This window comes from Phycodurus eques, chromosome 21 (assembly GCF_024500275.1).
Source record: "Phycodurus eques isolate BA_2022a chromosome 21, UOR_Pequ_1.1, whole genome shotgun sequence".
Taxonomy (NCBI): Eukaryota; Metazoa; Chordata; class Actinopteri; order Syngnathiformes; family Syngnathidae; genus Phycodurus; species Phycodurus eques.
In genome coordinates, this window is record NC_084545.1 from 14,333,119 (window position 1) to 14,357,039 (window position 23,921).

General features: G+C 41.4%; 1 protein-coding gene across 1 annotated transcript in view; it reads left to right on the forward strand.

Moving 5' to 3' along the window:
- The first annotated feature begins 8,049 nt into the window (after window positions 1-8,049).
- cntnap2a (contactin associated protein 2a) overlaps window positions 8,050-23,921 on the forward strand; it is a 285,876-nt gene continuing 270,004 nt past the window's right edge. The window contains exon 1 of the mRNA XM_061666622.1: window positions 8,050-8,214. Coding sequence (XP_061522606.1) covers window positions 8,118-8,214 — 97 coding nt within the window. The 5' untranslated portion in view covers window positions 8,050-8,117. The remainder of the gene's footprint in view (window positions 8,215-23,921) is intronic.

Here is a 23,921-nt window from a genome sequence, read left to right on the forward strand (position 1 = left end):
CAACCTGAAGCCAAACAGAGAAAAAAAATATAGTATTAACCTTGGTAGAACTGATTCAAGCCGATTGTATTGCGCAAAGGGTGTTATTTGAGTATTATCATGACTGGACTCTAAATTTCACAGGGCTCCGAGTTAAATATGTTAAATGCATCTTATATGCTCATCACTTTTATTGAAAAAACCCTTACCGTCCTTGTCAGCATGTGTTGAAGGAGGTTAATCAGAATTGGGTAAAAAAAAGTCATTGCGTTAGACTGAAGGGTAACTGGTGGGGCAATTTGGAATTATTGCTACACTGGAGAGAGAAGGTGTGAAAGGTGAGTTCTTTCAGTGGTATTATTTCTTCCTCTGCCAGGATTTTTCCTCTCTTTTCTCTCGTTGATTCCCCGAGGCTCATTCAGTTAAGTCCACCGAATGCTTCACAAACCGATTATGCAGTGACATTATTAAAAGGCCAGTCTTGCTTGTAAGAGGAGATTGTGTCTGTCTTTTGTTTTCCAAGAGAATAGAAATTTGTCCAACTCTTCGAGAACAAAACACTGCTTCAGTCTTTAGATGAATTTTGTCTTAACACAACATTAACACATTTTGTTTTTGCTCCCATTTTTCGTGAGCTGGACTCCAAGAGCTAAAACTTTTTCTACATGCACAATGGCCATTTCCCTCAAATATTGTTCACAAATCTGTCTAAATCTGTGTGAGTGAGCGTTTCTCCTTTGTCGAGATAATCTATCCCAGCTCACAGGTGTGTTATATCAAGATACTGATTATGCAGCATGATTATTGCACAGGTGTGCCATAGGCTGGCCACAATAAAAGGCAGGTTTATCACACAGCACAATGCCACAGATGTCGCAAGTTCTGAGGGAGCGTGCAATTGGCATGCTGACTGCAGGAATGTCCACCAGAGCTGTTGCCTGTGAATTGAATGTTCATTTCTCCTAAGGCGTTTCAGACAATTTGGCAGTACATCCAACCGGCCTCATAACCGCAGACCACGTGTAACCACACCAGCCCAGGACCTCCACATCCAGCATGTTCACCTTCAAGATCATCTGAGGCCAGCCACCCGGACAGCTGCTGCAACAATCGGTTTGCATAACCAAAGAATTTCTGCACAAATTGTCAGAAACCGTCTCAGGAAAGCTCATCTGCATGCTCGCCGTCCTCATCAGGGTCTCAACCTGACTGCAGTTCGTCGTCGTAACCGGCTTGAGTGGACGAATACTCACATTCGATGGTGTCTGGCATGGTTGGAGAGGTGTTCTCTTCACGGATTAATCCTGGTTTTCACTGTTCATGGCAGATGGCAGGCCGCTTGTGTGGCGTCGTGTGGGTGAGCGTTTTGCTGATGTCAACGTTGTGGATCGAGTGGCTCATGGTGGCGGTGGGGTTATGGTACGGGCAGGCGTATGTTATGGGCAACAAACACAGGTGCATTTTATTGATGGCATTTCACAGTCCTTAAAGAAGAGTGGCTCAACATTCCACAGGCCATAATCACCAACCTGATCAATTCTATGCGAAGGAGATGTGTTGCACTGCGTGAGGCAAATGGTGGTCACACCAGGTACTGACTGTTTTTCGGACCCACAGACCCCCACAATAAAGCCAAACTGCACATTTCATCGTGGCCTTTTATTGTGGCCAGCCTAAGGCACACCTGTGCAATAATCATGCTGTCTAATCAGCATCTCGATATGCCAAACCTGTGAGTTGGGATGGATTATCTCGACAAAGGAGAAACGCTCACTCACCCAGATTTAGACAGATTTGTGAACAATATTTGAGGGAAATGGCCTTTTGTGTGTGTAGAAAAAGTTTTAGATCTTGGAGTCCAGCTCACGAAAAAAAAAGCTTTGCTGTGAATTAGAAGTTATCTTTGTGACAAGTTGTCTAGTTTGATGTTATGCTTTGTTGTCTCTTTGTATTGTTGTTAATTCAGAGGGAACGCTGACCTGTTTATGTAAATACTGCATGTGGGGGCATGAAGTTAGAATATGGACGCCTAGAGGCCTTTCCCCTTGAGGTTGGTGATTCTTCAACATTTGTGAAACATCAAAACATGGCAGAGCTGCACAGTTGCTACGGAGACAGATAAACACCAAAAAAACTTTCCCGTGGAAATTAACATACTGAATAAGTTAGTGATTTGTCAGACATGCATCGTGATTTGTATTCAAGTGAATGGAAAACATTTTACATGTGCAGATGTAGATTTTCTAACTCTGTGTTCTATTTCAAGTGTATGCAAATGACCCCTGCAACGATTGACACCAAAGGTCTTTAATGAATAGAAGGCAAAATTTGCTAGGTTTCTTTTGGGAGTGAAATTCCTTGTATCATAAGTACAGCGTGCCGAACATGTCATCAACTTGATCTCGGAGCTTTTCTCCTGGTTTTTCAAGGAAATGTCAGATCGGATCAATCCGATCCAGATACCACAATATCAGGACTTCAGAATCTAGATTTTAAGTCTTTTAATAGCAGTGGTGGGCGGTGACTTTCAGACAGTGACCTAATCCACTTCTTAATAACACCATTAGATCGCAAAATACACGCTATGTAATGCTATGTAATGCTACATAACTACAGTATGTGTGGCATTAAAGAAGAGACAGGCATTTAGCATATTTGAGGTTGAATACCATTATAACAAAAGCCTACACAGTTACCTTTTTCTTCTAATATAGCACCTTCAAACAACCCAAACCTCTATAGACGTTGACGTGTATACGCTACAATATCGCAATTCATAATGAATATTTCTCCAATAATACGACAAAAACATAAAAAGTTTAAATAAAATACGTTATATTCACCGCAGATGCTGACAGACGCAGCAGACCTTTCTTTTCTCCTGCCTATCTGTAAGCGAACTGTGGTGCTCATACAAGGTGCTCTGAAAGCGGCCCAAAAAATCATTTTCTGAGTTGAAACAGGCCAGACAGCAACTATTTTGGTTGATTTATCCTCACAAAGTCAAGTTCTTCCTTGAAAAGCGCGCCTGGATAAACAATTTATACCCATGTCCAACTTCGTCGTCCTCACTAAATCAATCGCATGCGCATATTCAGCTCAACCAATCAGAGGACTATTTAGCTGAACCAATCAAAGGTCTGCAAAAATCCCAACGGAACTCAGGCTGCGTGATATTGGTTGAAGGCGCAGAGCGGTGAATCTAAAATCTGATTGGTTAGACCATTTCAACTGTGTGTGTGTGTGTTTTACTCGTTTGATACCAGCACTTGGGATTTTGAAGGCCTTTGGCAGATTGTATTAACGTGGCAACACATAGAAGCTGAACTCTGAACGGACAATGAGAAAAAAAAAAACAACAACTCTACTTAATACAGTACTGTACATGACTGGAAGCTAGGCAGCTAAGACTGCATGCTGTGAAATTATGACAAGACTATTGGAAATGAATTAATTATACATATTATTATACACATTTATGCTTTTGATAGTGTTTAGGCCAGCTGAGAAGCCAAATAGGCCAAACACAGTACCTATATTTGATTTGTGGATGGTACTTAATAATTGTTTTTTGTTTTTTTACATCTTTTGTTGAATGTTTGTCACTATTTATTGTAGTTTTTTTTTTTAAATCTCGCACTGGACAAAATCTCCGTATTAAAGAATAAAATGAATACAAAAAATAATAACAACTCAACTAAAATGAAGCATTTTAATCATACAAAAAGCAGTAAAAGCTAACAAACCCGCTCTAAGGACTAATTAAAACTCAGATTTAATAATGTCAAAACGGAATAATAGATATTTATAATGAAAAATCCAATTATGACCCTGCATCTATCTTGAATAAACCCTTCCAGTGGGATCAGTTTAATCCTGATCTTTAGGCCTCAAAACTATCCTAATCTCTACCTTGGAATTCTGAAATACCCAAGAACAGCATTTGATAGGGATTCTTGCTAGAATTGGATAACCAAATCTATATCCAAATTTTACGAGGATCAGGATTACATATCCTGGTGGGAAATACTCAGTTTGGAGATTTAATCCCATCCAGACCAATCTGATCCATATTAAATAGTTTTGAAAACTGGGCCATGGTATGTGATGTATTGAGAGTCATTTTATTTCTCCCGGATCTGCTCCGGAAATTGATCGTGGTCGACAATCGTAAATGTTAAAATTGTACACTATTTATGATTCCACATCCAAATGTGTGTAGTCAACACTAACGTTCGATGATCCAGGCCAATTTGAATATGTTTAATCCGATTTAGCGATTACGAATCTACCGATTACTTGATTATTAAAATAGCTCTAATCAGGAGATAGCATATCCTCATAACTTTCTGGTGAATAAATTCCTGCTAAAGAAAAAGAGAGAAAATAAAAAAAACTGGAACAGCAGGAGACAATAACCACGTTTGGCTTCAGTAGGCTCCTACTTTACCTGTCACTGTTTTTGTTGACATGCAGTATGTTATGCTGGCCATTATACACGGCTGAATGGATTTTTGAAGACCGCACAGTCATTACAGGAAAATAAAGAAAAACACCACATTGTCAATGTCTTCAAATTGTCAATGTCCTAAATTCAGGCATTAGCAATTCTTTGTATAATTGCAAATTAGACACCTGCAACAGTGATGACATTGAATAAATTGTGACTTCGTCACAAATAGCAAAAACATAAGATTACCTATGACTTCTCCATTTCCATATTAGTTGAGTATAAAAGTTTCTGAAAACGACAAGGTCCCACTAGATATCAATCAATGCTGTAATCAACTTTTTTTTTTTTTAGAGATGAGATGATTGATGGCTGAAAATTACAATGCATGACATATTGACGAAACCATTTGTGCACTGTCTTACTGACAATAGTGTCGTGGAGGGAATGTGAAGCGCGGTAATGTCAGTGTAAAAAGGGGATAATATCGATTTTTTTTTTCCAGTCAGTTGGTGGAGATACAGTAAAGTATACGTATCTTAAGCGAGTCAGTCCCTTTGGGATTCTTGTTTTATTTCAGAAATGTTCTCTTCAGTAGAATCCAGCACTGGAAAAAAAAACAATTGTGTGCTGTTTATTTCAAAGAATGTAGTTGTCAATGTCCGCACAGAAATTCTTTGTCATATTTTACTCATGAATATTTCAAGTTGCAAACAGGAATAAAATTTTTCTCCAAGATATTCAAGTATATTTTACTTGCAATTTTCTTCCTTTTATATCCCAAAAATAACCTAAACTTCCTTTGCATTTACTTACGCATTTAAAAGGTATTGATTTCAGTATTACATAACTAGCTTGACGTTATTCTGAATAATAGTTCAGTAATATTTCAGTTATTACTTGCATCATTATTTTCATATAAATGTGTTGGAGTTGAAGCTACTTTGCTTCGAACTACTTTCTTAAACAAGGCTTTTACAAATATTTGTTTCACTTGCTAGTTGTAGCCAGAAATTCAATTTATAGTGAAGCATTGCTCATAAACATGAGTGAAGTGAAATTTCCAATGCATGTTATTATTGGATGCATATTGTCCTATGAGTTCATACTGTATCTGGTGCTTCCTTTTGGGGTTTCCTGTTTAGTTCTGATGTTTTGGCCAGTTTTGAGTTCCTATTTTTGTCTGAATTCCTCCAATGTAAACACACCGCTGTCTCATTAGTTAACAGCTTGACACTATAGTGTAGCTTTTCTGTTTCATCTTCTTGTATGCAATTGTGTCTTTTACCTCTTGTTTTTGTCCGTTTCTCAGTCCTTTTATTCGGAATGCACGCATGCTTGTTTCTCATTAGTGAATAGCTTGTCATTTATGTGTTAAGTTCTTCCTCTGTTGTATGAAATTCTTTGCTGTGATTTTCCCTTCATTTTTCCTACACACCCATGCCTCTTTAGTTAATGGCCCCCCGTGTATATCTGCTCCTGTTATGTGTGTATTGTTTGTTATTGAAGCTTTGTAAGCTGGCAGGGACTCTTTATTTCAACTTTGTTTGGATTGGAGCCGTTTTATTTGGATCATCCCTCCCCTTAGGAGACTTGTTTCCTGGACTTGGATTGCGTGGTAGTTTTGAGTTATTTCTTTTCAAATAAGGGACCTGTTTCATGACTACTTGGAGAATAACTTTATATATTGTCAAAAACAAGAAATGAATCAGTAATTTTAGTTTCGTATATTTATGCGCACACACACACACACACACACACGCACGCACACACATCCAATATTTGTCCTGGTGCATGATAAATTCAGTCAGTTATTTGGAGAAACATGTTTAATGGGCTATTTGATTTCCATCTATTTCTAATTCAAGACATCGTTGCTAGCAGCTAACAATGAAACGGATACAATTTTGATGCTCAAACCGGTCTCATTAGGCTCATCTGCTCTCGGGATGGACATTTGACTCATGGGTCAAATTTGCATTCAGTTAATCAATAGCTTTTTAAATATTGTTATATTGTATATTGTATACTTCCCATAGCTGATGTTCTTCTTTCACTGTGAATACTAGTTGAGTCCAAGTCAACACTGCCTCTACTGTTTGCAGCCAAATAGTGCACTCCAATTCACCTCAGGTCCTTCAAGACTTAATTATCAACACGGATTGACAGAGTTGTTAAAAATAATAATGACCCTCCCATTCATGACTCTTTAGCAAGGCGCCCAACTCTCACGATTGATCACAGGCACTTCCCACGGACCCATGGCGTCTCTAATGATCCATACTTGATGTTTTTATGACTTTTGGGGGTTAAATGCAGCGCTGACGCATGTTCATATGAGAGAGAGAGGCATAATAATTGATTGAATAGACCATTAAGAAGTTTGTTAAATGTGAGGAATTGAGTGTTGATATATACTATAATAAAGAAAGTAAGGCAAAATGGCGCACGCTACTCGGCTGCAACCTCCAGAGATGCTATTCATCAGTATCAACTGATTACATTGTAAATCCAGGTGGAATACTATATGCTTACCTGCAAACATTGATTTCTAGTTTATTTTGATTACTATTCAGCTAAGAGGAACAGTGCATGACTTGTTTTTGGTACTGCTCATGAATTTATCAGAACAGTTTTGAGTCTTGAGGCAGTTTTTATTGGGTCTGCGCAAAGCATTTTATTGATCATCATGTAGGCAGGCGGCACGGTGGACGACTGGTTAGCACGTCGGCCTCACAGTTCTGAAGACCGGGGTTCAAATCACGGCCTCGCCTGTGTGGAGTGAGTTTGCATGTTCTCCCCGTGCCTGGTGGATTTTCTCCGGGTTCTCATTTTCCTCCCACGTCCCAAAAACATGCATTGTAGGTTGATTGAAGACTCTAAATCGCCCGTAGGTGTGAATGTGTGCGCGAATGGTTGTTTGTTTACATGTGCCCTGCGATTGGCTGGCGACCAGTTCAGGGTGTACCACGCCTCTCGCCCGAAGATTGCTGGGATAGGCTCCAGCTCGCCCGCGACCCGAGTGAGGATAAGCGGAACGGAAGATGAACGAATGAATGAATCACGTCGGCATACCATTTGTTTTTTGTTTTTTTGTCGAATGGCTTTTTAATTCTTGTTTGTCCATGTTTGGGTGCTCGTGGGTGAACTCATTTCACATTGGACTGTATATGTGTACCTAATGAAATGTCCTATCATCTGTAACATATATTTCCATAATACTATCGACTCACGTTTCATTCATTACAACAGAGCAGGGATGAGAGTCCAAGAGTGTCGGTGGGTGCGGGGGTCCTATTCTAACGGGCTACCACCGCTTTGAGAAGGAGGGGGGCACTGTGTGGCTGGAAGCGGAGGTATTTGAGTGAGAGAGGAAGGGAGGGAGAGAGGCACCGAGAGGGAGATAAGTTCAGCACCGCGGACAGTGCACCGGAGCGCCACTATCAGCTGCTCGCTGTCACGCTTCCTCGAAGCATTGGAGCTGGCGTCGTCTTACTCCACTGTGTCCTACTCTTTCTCCTTTGAGCATCGTTTTATTGTAGATAAATAGATTGATAGACTCAATCCTCTCCTCCAGTCTTCAACTGACAAGCGAGCCGGACGGACGGGCAGAGTGGCTCTGTTCTTTCTTCAGAGTGTTTTTTTTCCTCTCTCGCTCTTGTCAGCTGCTTCCACGCCGACGGCAAAGATGCACCGTCCTGTAGGAGGACTGACATTGTTACTGCTGGTGGCTTTGTGGATTTTCTGCAACGTCAACTGTGCGCGTGGAGCTTTGCCAACAACTCGTAAGTTTCTGCTTTCATGTTTTATGTTGCGTGTGCGTGCGTTGCTGGGGTGAAGGATATCGGAGGATCGTCACAGCCGAGCCCGGTAGGCACAGCATGCAGGTCTTCCCCGCGGAGGTGGCACGGGGTCTGTGAGGTGCTTGGAGGGGAAGGACGAGCACTAACACGTGTTAACTTCTCTCTGTAGAGTCAGGTCAACAGCCTTACCTATTGAGACTTTTCCAAGGTGTGTTTTGTTCATGTGCTAGATCACTTTTTTCCCAGGATGCCTGTTACTTTTTTTTTCTGAAGAATTGTAGCATTCATCCCCACGCACACAAAAAAAAAACATTTTGCTGTTGACCACGTCCATAATAGGCTACAAGCTTTTTTAAAAACACACTTTCTATTAATATGTAGCCAACCCTCCCAGTGCAAGATGTTTAAGTCAACATGTTGAAAGCAATATTTGTACATGGTTATTTATTATTATTATTATTTTAATGAAGGTACTTATATGTTTGTTCTAAATCTGGCTATGATAAAAGCGTTTGATTTTGGAGGTTGAACTTCAATTCATGAGTCACAATCTTTCACTAAGTTGGAGCTAATGTATCCTAACGTTTACATACATTTTGTAAGTGTTACATCTGCCGATTTTAAGTTTGTTATGCTGTTATTTTGCACTGTGAAAGAATTGCTCTAAATGAATAAATGAGTTTGAGTGTCAATTCCATGTCACTAATGATGGCTGAGGCATGAATCTGAGGGCTTCAGAGTGAGCGATGTTTTCACTGTACGCCAGCACTCCCGGGGTGTCCCGGGATACGCTTCATTAATCTTCCCGTCTGACACACTTTGTCAGAAAAACGCTTCTTGGAGACATTGGGACGTGCCTGTGCATGAGCAGATGCGCAAAGCACCTGAGGATGACAAGGTCTTCCTCCTTGATAACTCTGGACATAACATTGACCTTACAGTGATAGGGTTGTCTTTTTGTAGGTATTGATCCCTTGTATGGAAATTTGTACTGCTCTTTATTGGAATGTCAGAGTTTCAGGAGCAAGAAGAGTCATTGTCTCATCAGCTTGATGCTTAAAACAAGAATTGTAGTCCTAACCAGAAGTTAGGATGTTTGTCCTTTCTAAAGGCCACCAAGTGAATTTCTCTTGGGAAGAGACATGGTGTTCAGATGTATAGGCTGTACAGCAAACATGGTGACAAATTTACTCACTTGGCGGTTCTAACCACAGAGCGGGAACTGGAGCCAGAACGATGTCCAACAGGGTGATACAGATCAGCAAATGTAGATTTATGCGCGATCCGACCCCCCCTTTCTTGATGTGTACGTGTATTTTTGTGTTCATTTGCATTTGCATTTACATGCCAATGCATGTACGCCCCTGCAAATGATTGTGCGTTCAACTGTAAGCCTGGGATTTCTCTCCTACGCATGCTGTGCCTTGAGTGCCTGTCAGCTTTAAGATGCATTCCTCTGTCACTTAATTGGCTGCCTCAGCAGTATCAATTGCTGCGATCTGTTATGCTCCAGCAAAATAAGATGAACACACATGTAGGTGCTTGTATGCAGTTGTAAGAACACACGCAGACACGTAGGTGGGTGGAAAACGTATGAAACAATGTCATGAGTCGTGCACTGCTACTTTTGTTTCTGTACACAGTTTCGTCACCTACAGTGACGTCTTTTTAAGGATCACTATCAAATCTGAACACTTCGTCCATATGGTTGAGAAATGGCTGTAATTTGTGAATGTTAATATGGTTGTCCCATTAAGGGTCGCCACAGCCGGTCACTTACATGATTTGTTTGACAGTTTTTATGAGAAATGCTTGAGTACCAGGTATCGGGGCGATACCAGCCTTGTTTGTAAGTATCAGGTATTCGTGAAGACTGCTGATACCAACAACCGATGCTTAAGGCAAAAAAAAAAAAAAAAAAACATAAATCTGACATTGACTAAATCCTCCTCACCAGTAATTGGCCCGACTATGTGTTGGCTTGACACGACGGCAAATCATCGTGTGCGGCAGAAATAAATAAAGGTGTTTGTTAACAATTATCTGTCATTGTGTCAATTTAAATTGCATGTATCAAAGGTGGCGACACGGCGGACGACTGGTTAGCATGTTTTCCTCACAGTTCTGAGGAACCGGATTCAAATCCGGCCGCTCCTTTGTGGAGTTTGCCTGTTCTCCCCGTGCCTGCGTTGGCTTTTCTCCGGGTACTCCGGTTTCCTCCCAAATCTCAAAAACATGCATGGGAGGTTAATTGAAGACTCTAAATTGCCCGTAGGTGTCAATGTGAGTGAGAATGTTTGTTTGTTTGTATGTGCTCTGCGATTAGCTGGCGACCAGTTCGGAGTTTACCCCACCTCTCGCCCGAAGATAGCTGGGATGGCCTCTAGCAGACTATTTTTCATGCACATGCGAGGACCATTTTTGCTTCAAACATGCTGCGTGGTGGCTTGGGAATTTGTCTGAAGGCGCCGCTTACAACAGCTGCAGTTATCTCGATGGTGAGTTAGATTTGGAATTGTTTTGTTTTTATTGGATGTATGTCATTGTCGGTTGTGAAATCTTTTTTATGTGAGTCGCCCGTGTGTCTGGCACTAGTATGGTTGCTGGGCAACGCTGATCAACAGCTGGCTCACTCGCTATTGATGGCCCTACTGCTGGCCGTCCAAACATGCGTTCACTCATAAGCGCAGTATTCTGATTAAATTACATTTATTGTAGAATATTTATTTATTAGAGAAAACAAAAACACATGCTCCTTCAAAGTAGCCCGTTCGACCAGCGGTGCCCGCATCTCACTGGCGACGCCTAACTTCTGTATCGGCGATGGGGGTTAATTTTACATTTAAAGTGTTGACATATTTTCTTTTTAAAAATTCTACCTAACATATCCCATAATGAGAAAGTAAAAACATATTTTCAGACAGTTGTGCAAATGTATTGAAAATGTAAGCATTTAAACATAATAGCTACGTATCTATTCACACCCTTGGCTTCATATTTTATTGAAGCCCCTTTGGCAGGAAGCACAGCCTCAAGTCTTCTTGTGCACGCCTCTACGAGCGTGGCACACCTGTTTTGCGGCATTTCCTCCCATTCTTCTCTGCAGATCCTCTCAAGGTCAATCAGGTTGGATGGGCAGCGTCGGTGGACAGCCATTTTTAGGTTTTTCCAGAGATTTTGGATTCAAGTCTGGGTTCTGGCTTGGCCACTCAAGAACATTCACAGGCTTCTCCTGAAGCCACTCCTTTGTTATCTTGGCTGTGTGCTTTGGATCATTGTCGTGTTGGAAGGTGAATGGACGCCGTAGTCTGAGTTCCAGAGCACTCTGGAGCAAGTTCTCTTGAAGAATTTCTCCATACTTGGCAGCTGTCATCTTACCCTCGATGCGGACGAGTCGCCCAGTTCCTGCAGCCGAAAAACAGCCCCACAGCATGAGGCTGCCACCACCATGCTTCACAGTAGGGATGGTGTTAGCCAGGTGATGAGCAGTGCCTCTTCTTCTCCAGCTATGACGCTTGCAATTCAGGCCAAAAAGTTCTATTTTGGTTTCATCAGACCAGAGAATTTTGTTTCTCCAGGTCTGAGAATCCTTGAGGTACCTTTTGGCAAACTCCAAGCGGGCTGCCATGTGCCTTTTATTGAGAAGTGGCTTCCGTCTGGCCACTCTACCATAAAGGCCTGATTGGTGGAGTGTGTTAGTAATGGTTGACCTTCTGGATGGTTCTTCTATCGCCGCAAGGGCGCCGCAAGGGAACACTGCAGCTCCGCCTTAGTGACCATAGGGTTCTTGTTCACCTCTCTGACCAAGGCCCCCGGTTACTCAGCTTGGGCAGACGGCCAGATCTAGGAAGTGTCCTGGTGGTTCCAAACTTCTTCCATGTCCAAATAATCGAGACCACAGTGCTTTTCAGGACCTTCAATGCTGCGGAAATTCGTATGTATCCTTCCCCACATTTGTGCCTTCACACAATCCGGTGTAGTGTATAATAGTCAAATAAAAATGTCGTTAATTTAAACAAAAAGGAAAGAGGCGGAGGAAGAAATTTTTTGTGTGCGTCACGCCTTCTTGGGAGAACCGGACCGTCTCACTTCCTGCCTTTTTTTTTTTGTGGCTCGCTGGCAATTTCAGAGCTATCCCGCTTTGCTGGAAACATGCCGGGTACCTCTGTAGGAGCTGCTCTGATTGCCTAGCGGTGGCCCACGGTTAGGCTGGGAAGCTAAGTCTGTTCTATCAGCAGGGCGGCTTCCAAGGCTGCAGTTGATCAAACCGTGGGGAGCCACTGTGTCGCCTCCGTTTGCGGGGAGCATGTCCGCTACACCGGTCTTGGAGGTCTGCAGACAATTCCTGATACTTCATTGCTTTGTTTCTGCTCTGAATAAGATGAACCTGAGCTTAAGTTTGAGTGTCATAGCAAAGGGTGTGAATACCTAGGTACAAATTATGTTTGAATGTTTTTATAAATTGGCTCAAATGTCTGAAACATGTTTTTACTTTGTGATTATGGGATATTTTATGTCAATTCTTTTTTTTTTTTTTTTTTTAAACTATACTCAAACTAGCTTTAGAATAAGTCTGTAAGAGCAAAATGTGGAAAACATGAAGGGGTGTGAATACTTTCCGGTGGCACTGTATATGCGCAGTAAGTAAAAATGGTGACGGACATTTGATTTGTTTTGATTCAAATGTGAAAATTAAGATTCAGGATTTATTTTTTTCTGGCGAATTTGCAAGTCAATTCAACTTTCCACCAACTCATTCGTAGCTCTAGTGGTGAGTGGTCATTGTCAGCAAGGCCTTTTCCGCTGGCCCAAACAATAACAGAAGCACTGACCTACATTTACAACCGAAATTTGTTCCATGATATATACAGTAACTATATCAGAGATATGGTATATAAATTATTCCCAACAGTCTATTGTATCCATTTTGTAGTGTTTCTCTTGGCTGCACTGTTTCCAGTAGTGAATGTTTGGATGATCTTTTTTGGGAGAGTGTGTGGGTGGGGGCAAAAAAATAAAATACAATTTCAGCCTCTATGTGCTAACCAGGCGGCACAGTGGTCGGCGATCTCATCCCCGACCTGGTATCATGGTATCAGAGTCTGTCTGTCTGTCTGTCTGTCTGTCTGTCTATCATGTTTGTGGATAGTATTGATGTTTCTATAATTTCAGTGTGATCATGGTGGTGTTAAATCTGGTAAATCCCCACTTAAGGCCCACATAACAAATGCACGGCCCACCACTGATTAAATCACAACGTAAGTGTTTTCGAATCCATTTTCGTGCTATATGAAAGACAGAATCAAACTCTGTCATTTTCCAAATACTTCTGGACTGAACTGCATATCTATTCATACATATATATATATATATATATATATATATACATATATATATATATATATATATATATATACACACACACAAGACACAACTCATGAGAGCTAACCAGTTGCAGTTGTTGTAAATCCTAAGTCTTTTCATTGAAAAGACCTCCGCTTATATTTATTCCAATCCCTTTGCAAAGAACATTTTGTTAAAGTTGCTATTGTGTGAAGTAAAGCATGTGCCTTCAAGTCGGTATGCTAGCAGCACCGTGGGTGGCTAAATGGGATGCCCCTAGCGCCTGTCTGATATAGAATCAGATTAGCCTTTTCTCATCCCATTAAGCATGCCAGGCCATTTGACAAAGACATCAGTCTGTGTGTTCCTCCAGGGCGGCTTTTCTTCTGTAATATTCATTTTATACGTTGTCAAACTAAATGAGATTATTTACTGGCATCCTGTTGCCCATTTTAGTTTAAAGCAATTTTTTTTTTCTTTTGACAGGGCTATGTCTATAGGCATTGCATTGTCATCTATGAGAGCCAATGTCAGTGTGGCATCATTTTGTAAAGCATACACTTTTACACCTGAGTTCAGTTTGTTTTGTCTGTATGTGCATGTGCAGTCTAATGGCTCCCATTAGGAGGCAGAGGATTAGGGGTGGTAGCAGACTGGTTTGTTTCAGATTAGATCGGCACAATACATGGTGTTTAGCAGCTATTGGGTGCTGTGTGTGTGTGTGTGTGTGTGTGTGTGTCAGCACCTGCATGAGGTTTAGGTGCGAGTTTGTCTCTATCATTAGATTTATATGGTGAAGTTGTTAACTGTGCTGCCATTTATGATTTTTTTATTTTTTTTTGTTAAAGCTCTCGCTTTTTTCACCTGCTCCTAAACAATCTACAACCAGTTTACGATTTCCTTCTCTTCTCCTGCTGTCCTTTATCTACTGATCACTTCTGATTCATATCCTGCCACCAAAGTATCGTAATCCCAACTTTGCTCCATTGAGCGGCATTATCATCTAACCCTGATGACCTCATTCATCTTTAGTCTTCACAATAGGTCCCCTCATCCCCCCATGCCGTGATTACATAGTCCCTGCTAGCCTCTTTTCAACGAAGTGATAGGAACTCTCGCGTTTATTTGCACTTACGAAATTTAGTGTGTATGTGCGTGCACGGGCATGGATCACAGCCACACTGACACAACAACGCTGCATTCTCTTTCAGTCTCTCACAGCTTTTAAATTTAGCATGCTCCGCCTATCATCATATGAATATTTTACCCCACAAAAAACTTGAAACGTCCTTCAGGGACAAAAATACTTATATGTTCCTGCTTTGCAAAAAGCACTCCGATGTCATTGCACAAAGAAATGCAATGGCTTTATTTAACCACAGACTATGATTAATAAGTATGAATTTGACTTTGAAAGAATATAAGGATGATGTCTTAAATTGGTACCTCCTTTCAGGGGGTGCAAAATTAATATGATCCAATCATTATTGTCATCCAAAAATGCAGCCCTATAGGGGGCACAAGCCAGTGCAAACTGTAGGCCGGTCCCAAGCCCGGATAAATACAGAGGGTTGCGTCAGGAAGGGCATCCGGCTTAAAACTTTGCCAAACAAATATGAGCGTTCATCCAAAGAATTCCATACCGGATCGGTCGTGGCCCGGGTTAACAAAGTCCGCCACCGGCACCATCAACCTGCAGGGTACCATTGGAAATTCAGCTACTGTGGGTCAAAGTCAAAGAAGAAGAAGAGGTGGAAAGCGGCTTCTTCTGCAGAAAGAGAAGTGGAAAGCACAGAGCTTTGAACTGAATGTGGGGACTTTGAATGTTGGGACTGCGACAAGAAAATCTCGGGAGTTGGTTGACATGATGATTAGGAGAAAGGTTGATATATTGTGTGTCCAGGAGAGCAGGTGGAAAGGCAGTAAGGCTAGAAGTTTAGGGGCAGGGTTTAAATTATTTTACCATGGTGTCGATGGGAAGAGAAATGGAGTCGGGGTTATTTTAAAAGAAGAGTTGGCTAAGAATGTCTTGGAGGTATCAGATCGAGTGATGAGGCTGAAACCTGAAATTAAGGGTGTTATGTATAATGTGATTCGTGGCTATGCCCCACGGGTAGGATGTGACCTAGAGGTGAAAGAGAAATTCTGCAAGGAGCTAGACGCAGTAGTTCTGAGCATCCCAGACAGAGAGAGAGTCGTGATTGGTACAGATTATAATGGACATGTTGGTGAAGGAAATAGGGGTGAGAAAGAAGTGATGGGTAAGTATGGCATCCAGGGAAGATGGTGGTAGACTTTGCAAAAAGGATGCAAAAAGGAGTAGTGGAGGCTAGACTCAGGACAGAAGTGAGTATTTGCGAGTAACAGTATGATTTCATGCCTAGAAAGAGTACCACAGATGCATTATTTGCCTTGAGGATGTTGATGGAAAAGTACAGAGAAGGTCAGAAGGAGCTACATTGTCTTTGTAGATCTAGAGAAAGCCTATGACAGAGTACCCAGAGAGGAACTGTGGTGCTGCATGCGGAAGTCTGGAGTGGCAGAGAAGTATGTTAGAATAATACAGGACATGTACGAGGGCAGCAGAACAGCGGTGAGGTGTGCTGTAGGTGTGACAGATGAATTTAAGGTGGAGGTGGGACTGCATCAGGGATCAGCCCTGAGCCCCTTCCTGTTTGCAGTGGTGATGGATAGGCTAACAGATGAGGTTAGACTGGAATCCCCGTGGAACATGATGTTTGCAGATGACATTGTGATCTGCAGTGAAAGCAGGGAGCAGGTGGAGGGACAATTAGAAAGATGGAGGCGTGCACTGCAAAGCAGAGGAATGAAGATTAGCCGAAGTAAGACAGAATATATGTGCATGAATGAGAAGGGTGGTGGGGGAAGAGTAAGGCTACAGGGAGAAGAGATAGCAAGAATGGAGGACTTTAAATACTAGGGGTCAACCGTCCAGAGCAATGGTGAGTGTGATCAGGAAGTGAAGAAACGGGTCCAAGGAGGTTGGAACGGGTGGAGGAAGGTGTCAGGTGTTTTTTTGTGACAGAAGAGGCTCTGCTAGGATGAAGGCCAAAGTTTATAGAACAGTGGTGAGGCCAGCCATGATGTACGGATTAGAGACAGGTGGCACTGAAGAGACAACAGGAAGCAGAGCTGGAGGTGGCGGAAATGAAGATGTTGAGGTTCTCTCGGAGTGACCAGGTTGGATATAATTAGAAATGAGCTCATCAGAGGCGCAGCCAAGGTTCGATGTTTTGGAGACAAAGTTAGAGAGAGCAGACTTCGATGGTTTGGACACGTCCAGAGGAGAAATAGTGATTGTATTGGTAGAAGGAAGATGAGGATGGAGCTGCCAGGCAAGAGAGCTAGAAGAAGACCAAAGAGAAGGTTGATGGATGTCGTGAGAGAAGACATGAGGGCAGTTGGTGTTCGAGATGAGAATGCAGGAGATAGGCTTACATGGAAAAGGATGACACGCTGTGGCGACCCCTAAAGGGACAAACTGAAAGCAAAAGAAGAAGAATATTGTCATCCAAAATGAGACCAAATACAATGACCATCAAAACATAATACCGCTCGCAGCATCATTTCACTTAGTGTTTGCATTTGCTCCCGCAAAGCTATTTTGCCTCACATCTGTGACTAAGTGCCATTAATTGACCACATTAAGGGATTTTTTTCTTCTCCCTGAGAAGTGGTGAGGTTCTGCCTGAAGATTGCCTACCATTGTTGTCCGATGAATATACAGCAGATGAAAGTTGGACAATTTGGAGTTCAGCTGAAAACCTCTGGATAAATATACCTCAAACTTTGGAGCCCAAACCATCATCACACATCAGCCAATCTTGTGAGACAGCGAGTATCTTCTGGACTAACTCCACAAGTGTATTTTCTTTGGATTTTTTTTCTTAGGCCACCACAGAATCTGTCCGCTCAGTGCAGTACAATACAATACAATATAATCACTGAAATACACAAATTTACTGAGCAGATACTCAAATTGAACCACACAGCTCAAGATAAGTTCTTATGCTACCTGCTAACAGACCGACATCGTCTCAAGGAATATTTATAAAATGTTGCTGTTTAAAAGGTTTGCTGCTGATTTGACCAAGGACGCTACAGTCGAGTGTGTTTGATCTATAATAACAGAAACAGCACAGTGAGACTATACTTTAATGTATTTGCACTGAAATGACTCTCAATGCTACTGTGAGGCTATCCATATTTCATTGTGGGAACAAGGCCACATTAATTTTAACAAACTGAGAGGTGTTGTATTCACCAGACAATGTCTGCCGTGCAGTGTACAAACACACAAGTGCACCCCATGACTTTCATTTTTTTCTACTTAGACACTTACCGGTACTGTATGCAACCTGCCCAGTACTGAATATTCTAATGTCAGAGTCATTCATCAAGCACACACAAAGTTGTATGTGTTGGTCTATCGGTTTTGAATATGCAGGATCTGACAGTTAGTCGAGTAGAATGTGCGCTTGTTTGTTGTATGAAGTACTTGTATGAAGTGCGACGTCATAAAAGAAAGAAAGAAAGAAAGACAAAAAATCTTTCTAAAAAATGAACAAGGAGAGATGGCTCAAGGCGCAGTGCTGGGAAAATGAGCATTCTCTACCGCTATTATCGAATACGGAAATCCCCCATGGTGATGTGTATTTGATTCAACATGCAGCTTCCCTCTTTACTGTTTTCTCTATTGTACTTTGTGGGTATAATTCATTCATCCATTCATACACCCACTTTAAGGTCTCATTAAGGTCGTAGGTGGGCTGGAGCCTATCCCAGCTAACATTGGGTGAGAGGTGAGGCAAATCCTGGTCACCAGTCAGTCACAGGACGATAATTCATAATGTTGACAATATTATTTGTGTCATTATTGATCGTCTCCCTCACCATTTTCCCTAACTAAATCAGTGTAAAGTGAAAAAGGACTTGCTTCACAGAAGAGTCACACTGTGGCTGGGTATTACGTCGACATACACTTGAACTGCCTCCAATGCTCGCTGAGAATTTAATAGAGTTGTCTCATGTCCAGCGATGAAACAAGATTCGCTCCTATAACGATAAGAACATCATCCCTCGCCACTCCTTCCCACACCCGAACACTGCCAATTTCATCTAGGAAGCCTGCGACTGAATCCTGATCACTATTGCGACCAGTGAACATTTCTACCGGGATGCCTTTGCTTATCAATAAACACCCGTGTAAAGTGAAACTCCATTCTGTGAGGCATTTAATTGCTTGGCAAAGCAATGCAATCAATGCATTATTGTTAATTGTAATTGTTATTGATGACAAATAAACATGGTTACATTTCGCAATGTTTCAATTAGAGTGTCATGTTAGCGCTTAGACTCACTAAACCGCTTGATGGCTCTTGGCCAGAGTGATGCTCATACTGCAACCCATGGCCTTTGTTTGCATTAGTCAATAATAATGCAAATAGCTTTGAACTTTGGGCTACTTCCACCCAACTGATTTAAAAAAACAGAGCAAATCAAACTGTACAATGTATGTAACTTAATTTGAAGGTGTTAACATGCAGTTAAGACACAAATTATTCATGCCCTTGTCATATTTTGACTTAAACTTAAATTGTTGCTTTCGAATGGGTGCCATTTTGCTGGAAACAACACTAGAATTTGGCAAAATGTACAATGTACCCAGACAAAATGATTCATACTGATTCTCTCAATACATGCTGATCCAAAGTTCTAACTTTATATTTGATTAGAATGCTTTATCATATGTTACAAGGATCCTTTAGAATGGTGCCAAAGTTTGTTTCATCAAAATTGGCCAATACGATCATGATTATACATTTATACAATTAAAATCAAGCAATGAAAAGATAAATATTATTCATCAATATTGCTAAAGCAACTTCTGACAGTCTTTTGCCACTTTCCTTTGCTATTTCCTGCCAGACTTTAACTTCAATTTCAGCCAGGGTATGAATAATTTGGACCTTTGCCGCATGTGCAAACCTCTCTGAGCCTTTTCAAGCACCCTGGTACGCTATACTTTATAATTTATTTAAGTCTTAGTGATTACTTGTTGTGTGCATGGACGTTATAAAAATATGTTTAACTTTAAATGATCTTATTAGTTATTTATTGCTCATATAAAATCTGCATATATTATTGGGTTCTCATTGTAGTTTGACAAATAGAGGTGGCATTCAACAGCGGTGCTTATTGAATTATACATACACCGTTGCGAGGAGTTGTCAACGGAGAAGAAAAGCGTAGTCGTCTGCCTCTTTGAGTTTAACCTATATTCTATAACATTAACCCTTTTGAGCTGCACATTGTAGCACTGCGAATCGGATTACAAGTTAAAAGCCACGGCACAACATCTGTTCAACTCTCACTCAAACAGACTCTTGAATTCCTCTCTCCCTGTATGGAGTAGAGCCTACATGTTACAGCCTTACTGTGCAACTTTGCATTGTAAGTGTATTTAAACATAGTTTCCAGTGCAAGTAACGGAAACTTGGCCAGCAGTTCTGGGTAGAGCTTCAAAACGTTTGCATATGCGTATGCGCGTGTGTGTGTGCGTGTACGCTTGTTCTTGTCTTTCCATCTTTGTGTGGCACATCCCTTGCCACTCCACCTTAATTAAATGGACATTTCTCTTTGTGCTGAGGTCTTTACTGGTCTACACAAGAAAAATGCGAGGATGAGCTTTCACCACATTAGTCTATGTCTGTGTGTGCGAGATACAGGAGGGTTTGCGTGAAAATGGGAGACACTGACGTATGCACTTTAGTTTTGTCCAAGGATGAGTGTTGACTGTATTGGTTGATTATTTTGCTTGAGAGAACATATGTGAGCATATCACATTTTCTCCATAGACGTGTGTTGTTTTGCGTGTGGCTGCATACCATTAAAAAAAAAATGGTAGATGAAATGTGCCATTATTGGTGTGTCAGACAGCCTTGGTTTCCAGAACTAGCAGGATTTTTGTGCGAATGGTAATGGAGAAATACAGCAAGGACTATTTGTGTATCTCTCACGCAGCAGATATACCTACCTTGGCTTTAGCACATCTTTGAATCTGTATAAGTGGGTGCCACAGGGAATATAAAAATAACGAGATGCTTGAGCTTGAATGCACCACTCTGTCTGTCTCTATATATTGCAGCGACTGTGTGTGTGTGTGTGTGTGTGTGTGTGTGTGTGCGCGCGTGCGCGTGCGCGTGTGTGTGTGTGTGCTGACACACGTGGCTCAAAATTGCTTTTGCTCAGCGCACACGGGCAAAAGCCTTGACATGTATTTGGTGTGGTCCATAAAGCTCTGTTTCATGGAAATGCAGCTCAGTCAGACATGGGTCACTGCTTCCCCTTTTATACCTTCCTTCCACGTGCTACCTCTCAACAGTCTACTCTATGTTGTTTTAATTCACTGCTTTCTCCGTCCCCTCCTGCCTCCCTTAGTCCCCATTTGTCTTTACCGTGTGTATGAAGTTCATGCTGCTCTGCCTCCTGCCCCATTTCTCTCCTTCATGTCACCTAAGGATTTATTCACTCAGTTTCGTGCTCAATTTTCCCTTGTTCATTTAACCCCACCCCACTTTCTCACTCTGTAATGTTTAACTTCCTATGTTGTATTTTTTATTATTTTTTTCCTGGTCCAACAGGTCTTTCTCATTGAATTTCTTAACCTGGTAATGTACATTGGTATTGAGGCAAATGTTATCTGTATGGATAAACTGTACCACAATTGAAAAGAGGCCACACTTACAATTTCCATTCACAAACTTGGTTTTCACCATATACATTTTCAGGGCTAGTTCACTATTTTTAAATGTATTTCACATCACTTTCTCTCCCTGTGACTGGTCTATCTTTAATTTGCCTCTCCAGTCTGCAATAATCCTGGTTAATCCCGACCTTTTGGGGAAAGAGGTGAAATAATTAATTTGTACACGCTGTGTGACTTGATTAACAATAAAATCAATTTACAGCCTCTGGAAGAGCCGCGCAAAAAATACTGAAGGCAGCTGCGCCTACACCCAGTCAGGTCAATCCTTTAGCAGCACAGTTGATTAATTTGAAATTGAATTAATTCCTAATTAAAGTGATGGTTAATCTGTGTTAGGCAGTGTAATGCGTGGTATGCTTGACACTTCCAAATAGTGAGTCCAAGTTTGCTTCAATATTGCTGCTTAATAAATTCCCATCCTGTCTGCTGGCATCAGAGATGAAATGATGACAGCCAACATGCAGAAGATTACAGCATGGCTGATCACAGATCCGTTTCAGATCTTTAATCTGTCTGCGACAAGCAGTGACTTGCACACATGCACACGCATGCAGGCTCACAGGCACACGTGCAGAAGGGAAACGTCAAATCAGATTTTATAGATTCATATTGTCAGTCAGCACCCTCGCAAGCTCCAGTATTTTAGCTGCCGAGTTGAAGGAAAGGCCTGTGTGTCTAATGTGGGGGCGGGAATCACAAAGTAACACACATTATGATATTATCACAATATCCCCCCAAACGGTCTCATCGTTGTATACAGATGTATATACAGATGTATACAACGATTAGACCGTAATCGATATATTGTAAGAAGACCATCCTACTATACAACACATCTACCGGATAGAACTGCTAAAGGGGAAGCATATAAAATGTTTTTGAATATACTGTAACAAAATGGTCACATTTTGCCCCTACAATTTGACACAGTGCAATTATATTTTTCACCTGTTACGCATGCAACCAGTTAAAAACTGTTATTGCATATTTTTATGTTGCCAGCAAACTTCTGCTAACTGCCAACTGACATTAACTCCAAAAAATGGGTGTGAATCTACAGGTTTCATAAAACTCTTTTAAACAATGAACAATTGGGGAGAAGATTTTCAGTATTTACTTTCTCCTCAATTAACCTAGTGTGCCAGAGGCGACAAATTCAACTCATTTTCTGAGAAACGGCAGGTGGCTGCGCAAGTTTACTACTAATGAGTTTACCTTCTCATTAGTGAACTGCTTCAGCTGTCTTACATTGAAATATTGTTGATTGTTGTTTTATTCTATATTCTACAGATATTCTACATTAATTCTACACATTAATTCTACATTAAATGTAGCTGAACTACGCTGAAACTCCTCACCAGATAAATTAAAATAGGAAAATTACAATAAAATCACAGAAGTAGCTAAACCACATTTAACGTATTTGGTTGTGTGGCTCCTCTAACAGAAGAATAACATTTTCAAATTTGATAATTGTACTTGGGCGGCACGGTGACCGACTGGTCACATCTGCCAAAATTGCCCGTGGATTTGAATGTGAGTGCGAATGGTTGTTTGTTTATATGTGCCCTGCGATTGGCTGGCAACCAGTTCAGGGTGCACAGAGCACAGAGTTCAAAGCAAACGCGGTGAAGCAGCATTTGTGGTAAGTAAATAATTTTCTCTGCTTTGCTGCTTTCCTTAGCGAGGATAAGCAGTTCAGAAAATGGATGGTTGGATAGTTGTTGGAGAGATGCTATTTTGCTTGCTGGCTCCTGTTGAGGTGCCCTTGAGCAAAGCATTGTCCCCACCACCCCAGCTGAAGTGGTGTACCACTCTTTGTGCACCTCGTTCACTCTGAATCTCATCTGGCGCATCCAATAGGAGAGGGGTTGGCGGAGTGATTTCAGAGTGCTAACAGCAATAGACCAACCAGCAGAAAGAGCATCCATGCTACTTCATGGTAGGCCCCGAAGCAACCACTTCCAAATATGGGCAAGCTTGCACTGGAGTGCCATCGTCCATGTGCCCTGCCCTGTGGTGAACACCGAGAAAAAGAAGTGCCTGGGAAAATGTAGCATCTGTGAACGCTAACATGCTATCGCTATTTGATCAAAAAATAGCTTTGCTTCTAAAAACAATTGCATTTGACTGTGACTGGAACCACACTTTGTGACGCTGGGCACTTGAGATTTCTTCATACCATGTACAAATTGAAAGACACTAAAGACATCCTCCCAGAAACATAGTGCCTTTTCAGTATGGATTATGCAGATTTTCTTGAACAGAACAGTACCAACAGCTTTCTCCACGCGTGTATTTATACTCCCTGCAGGTCAGCAGATAAAAAGCAATTTAAATTAAACAACGTTTCACCCATTTCTGTCTCTGTTCTCTCTCTTTAAATCTGTACTCTTGAAAGAAAAAAAACTGGGAAAAACGACCAGTGGAGCGACTGGAACAGTGGACAAAGCCATTGTATTTGTCGTTTAGTCAGCTAGGTGTATTAGCTGGCTCATGGACAGCCAGGCCAAAGATGTTCCCTAAATAGTATTATATAATATATATGTATACATAA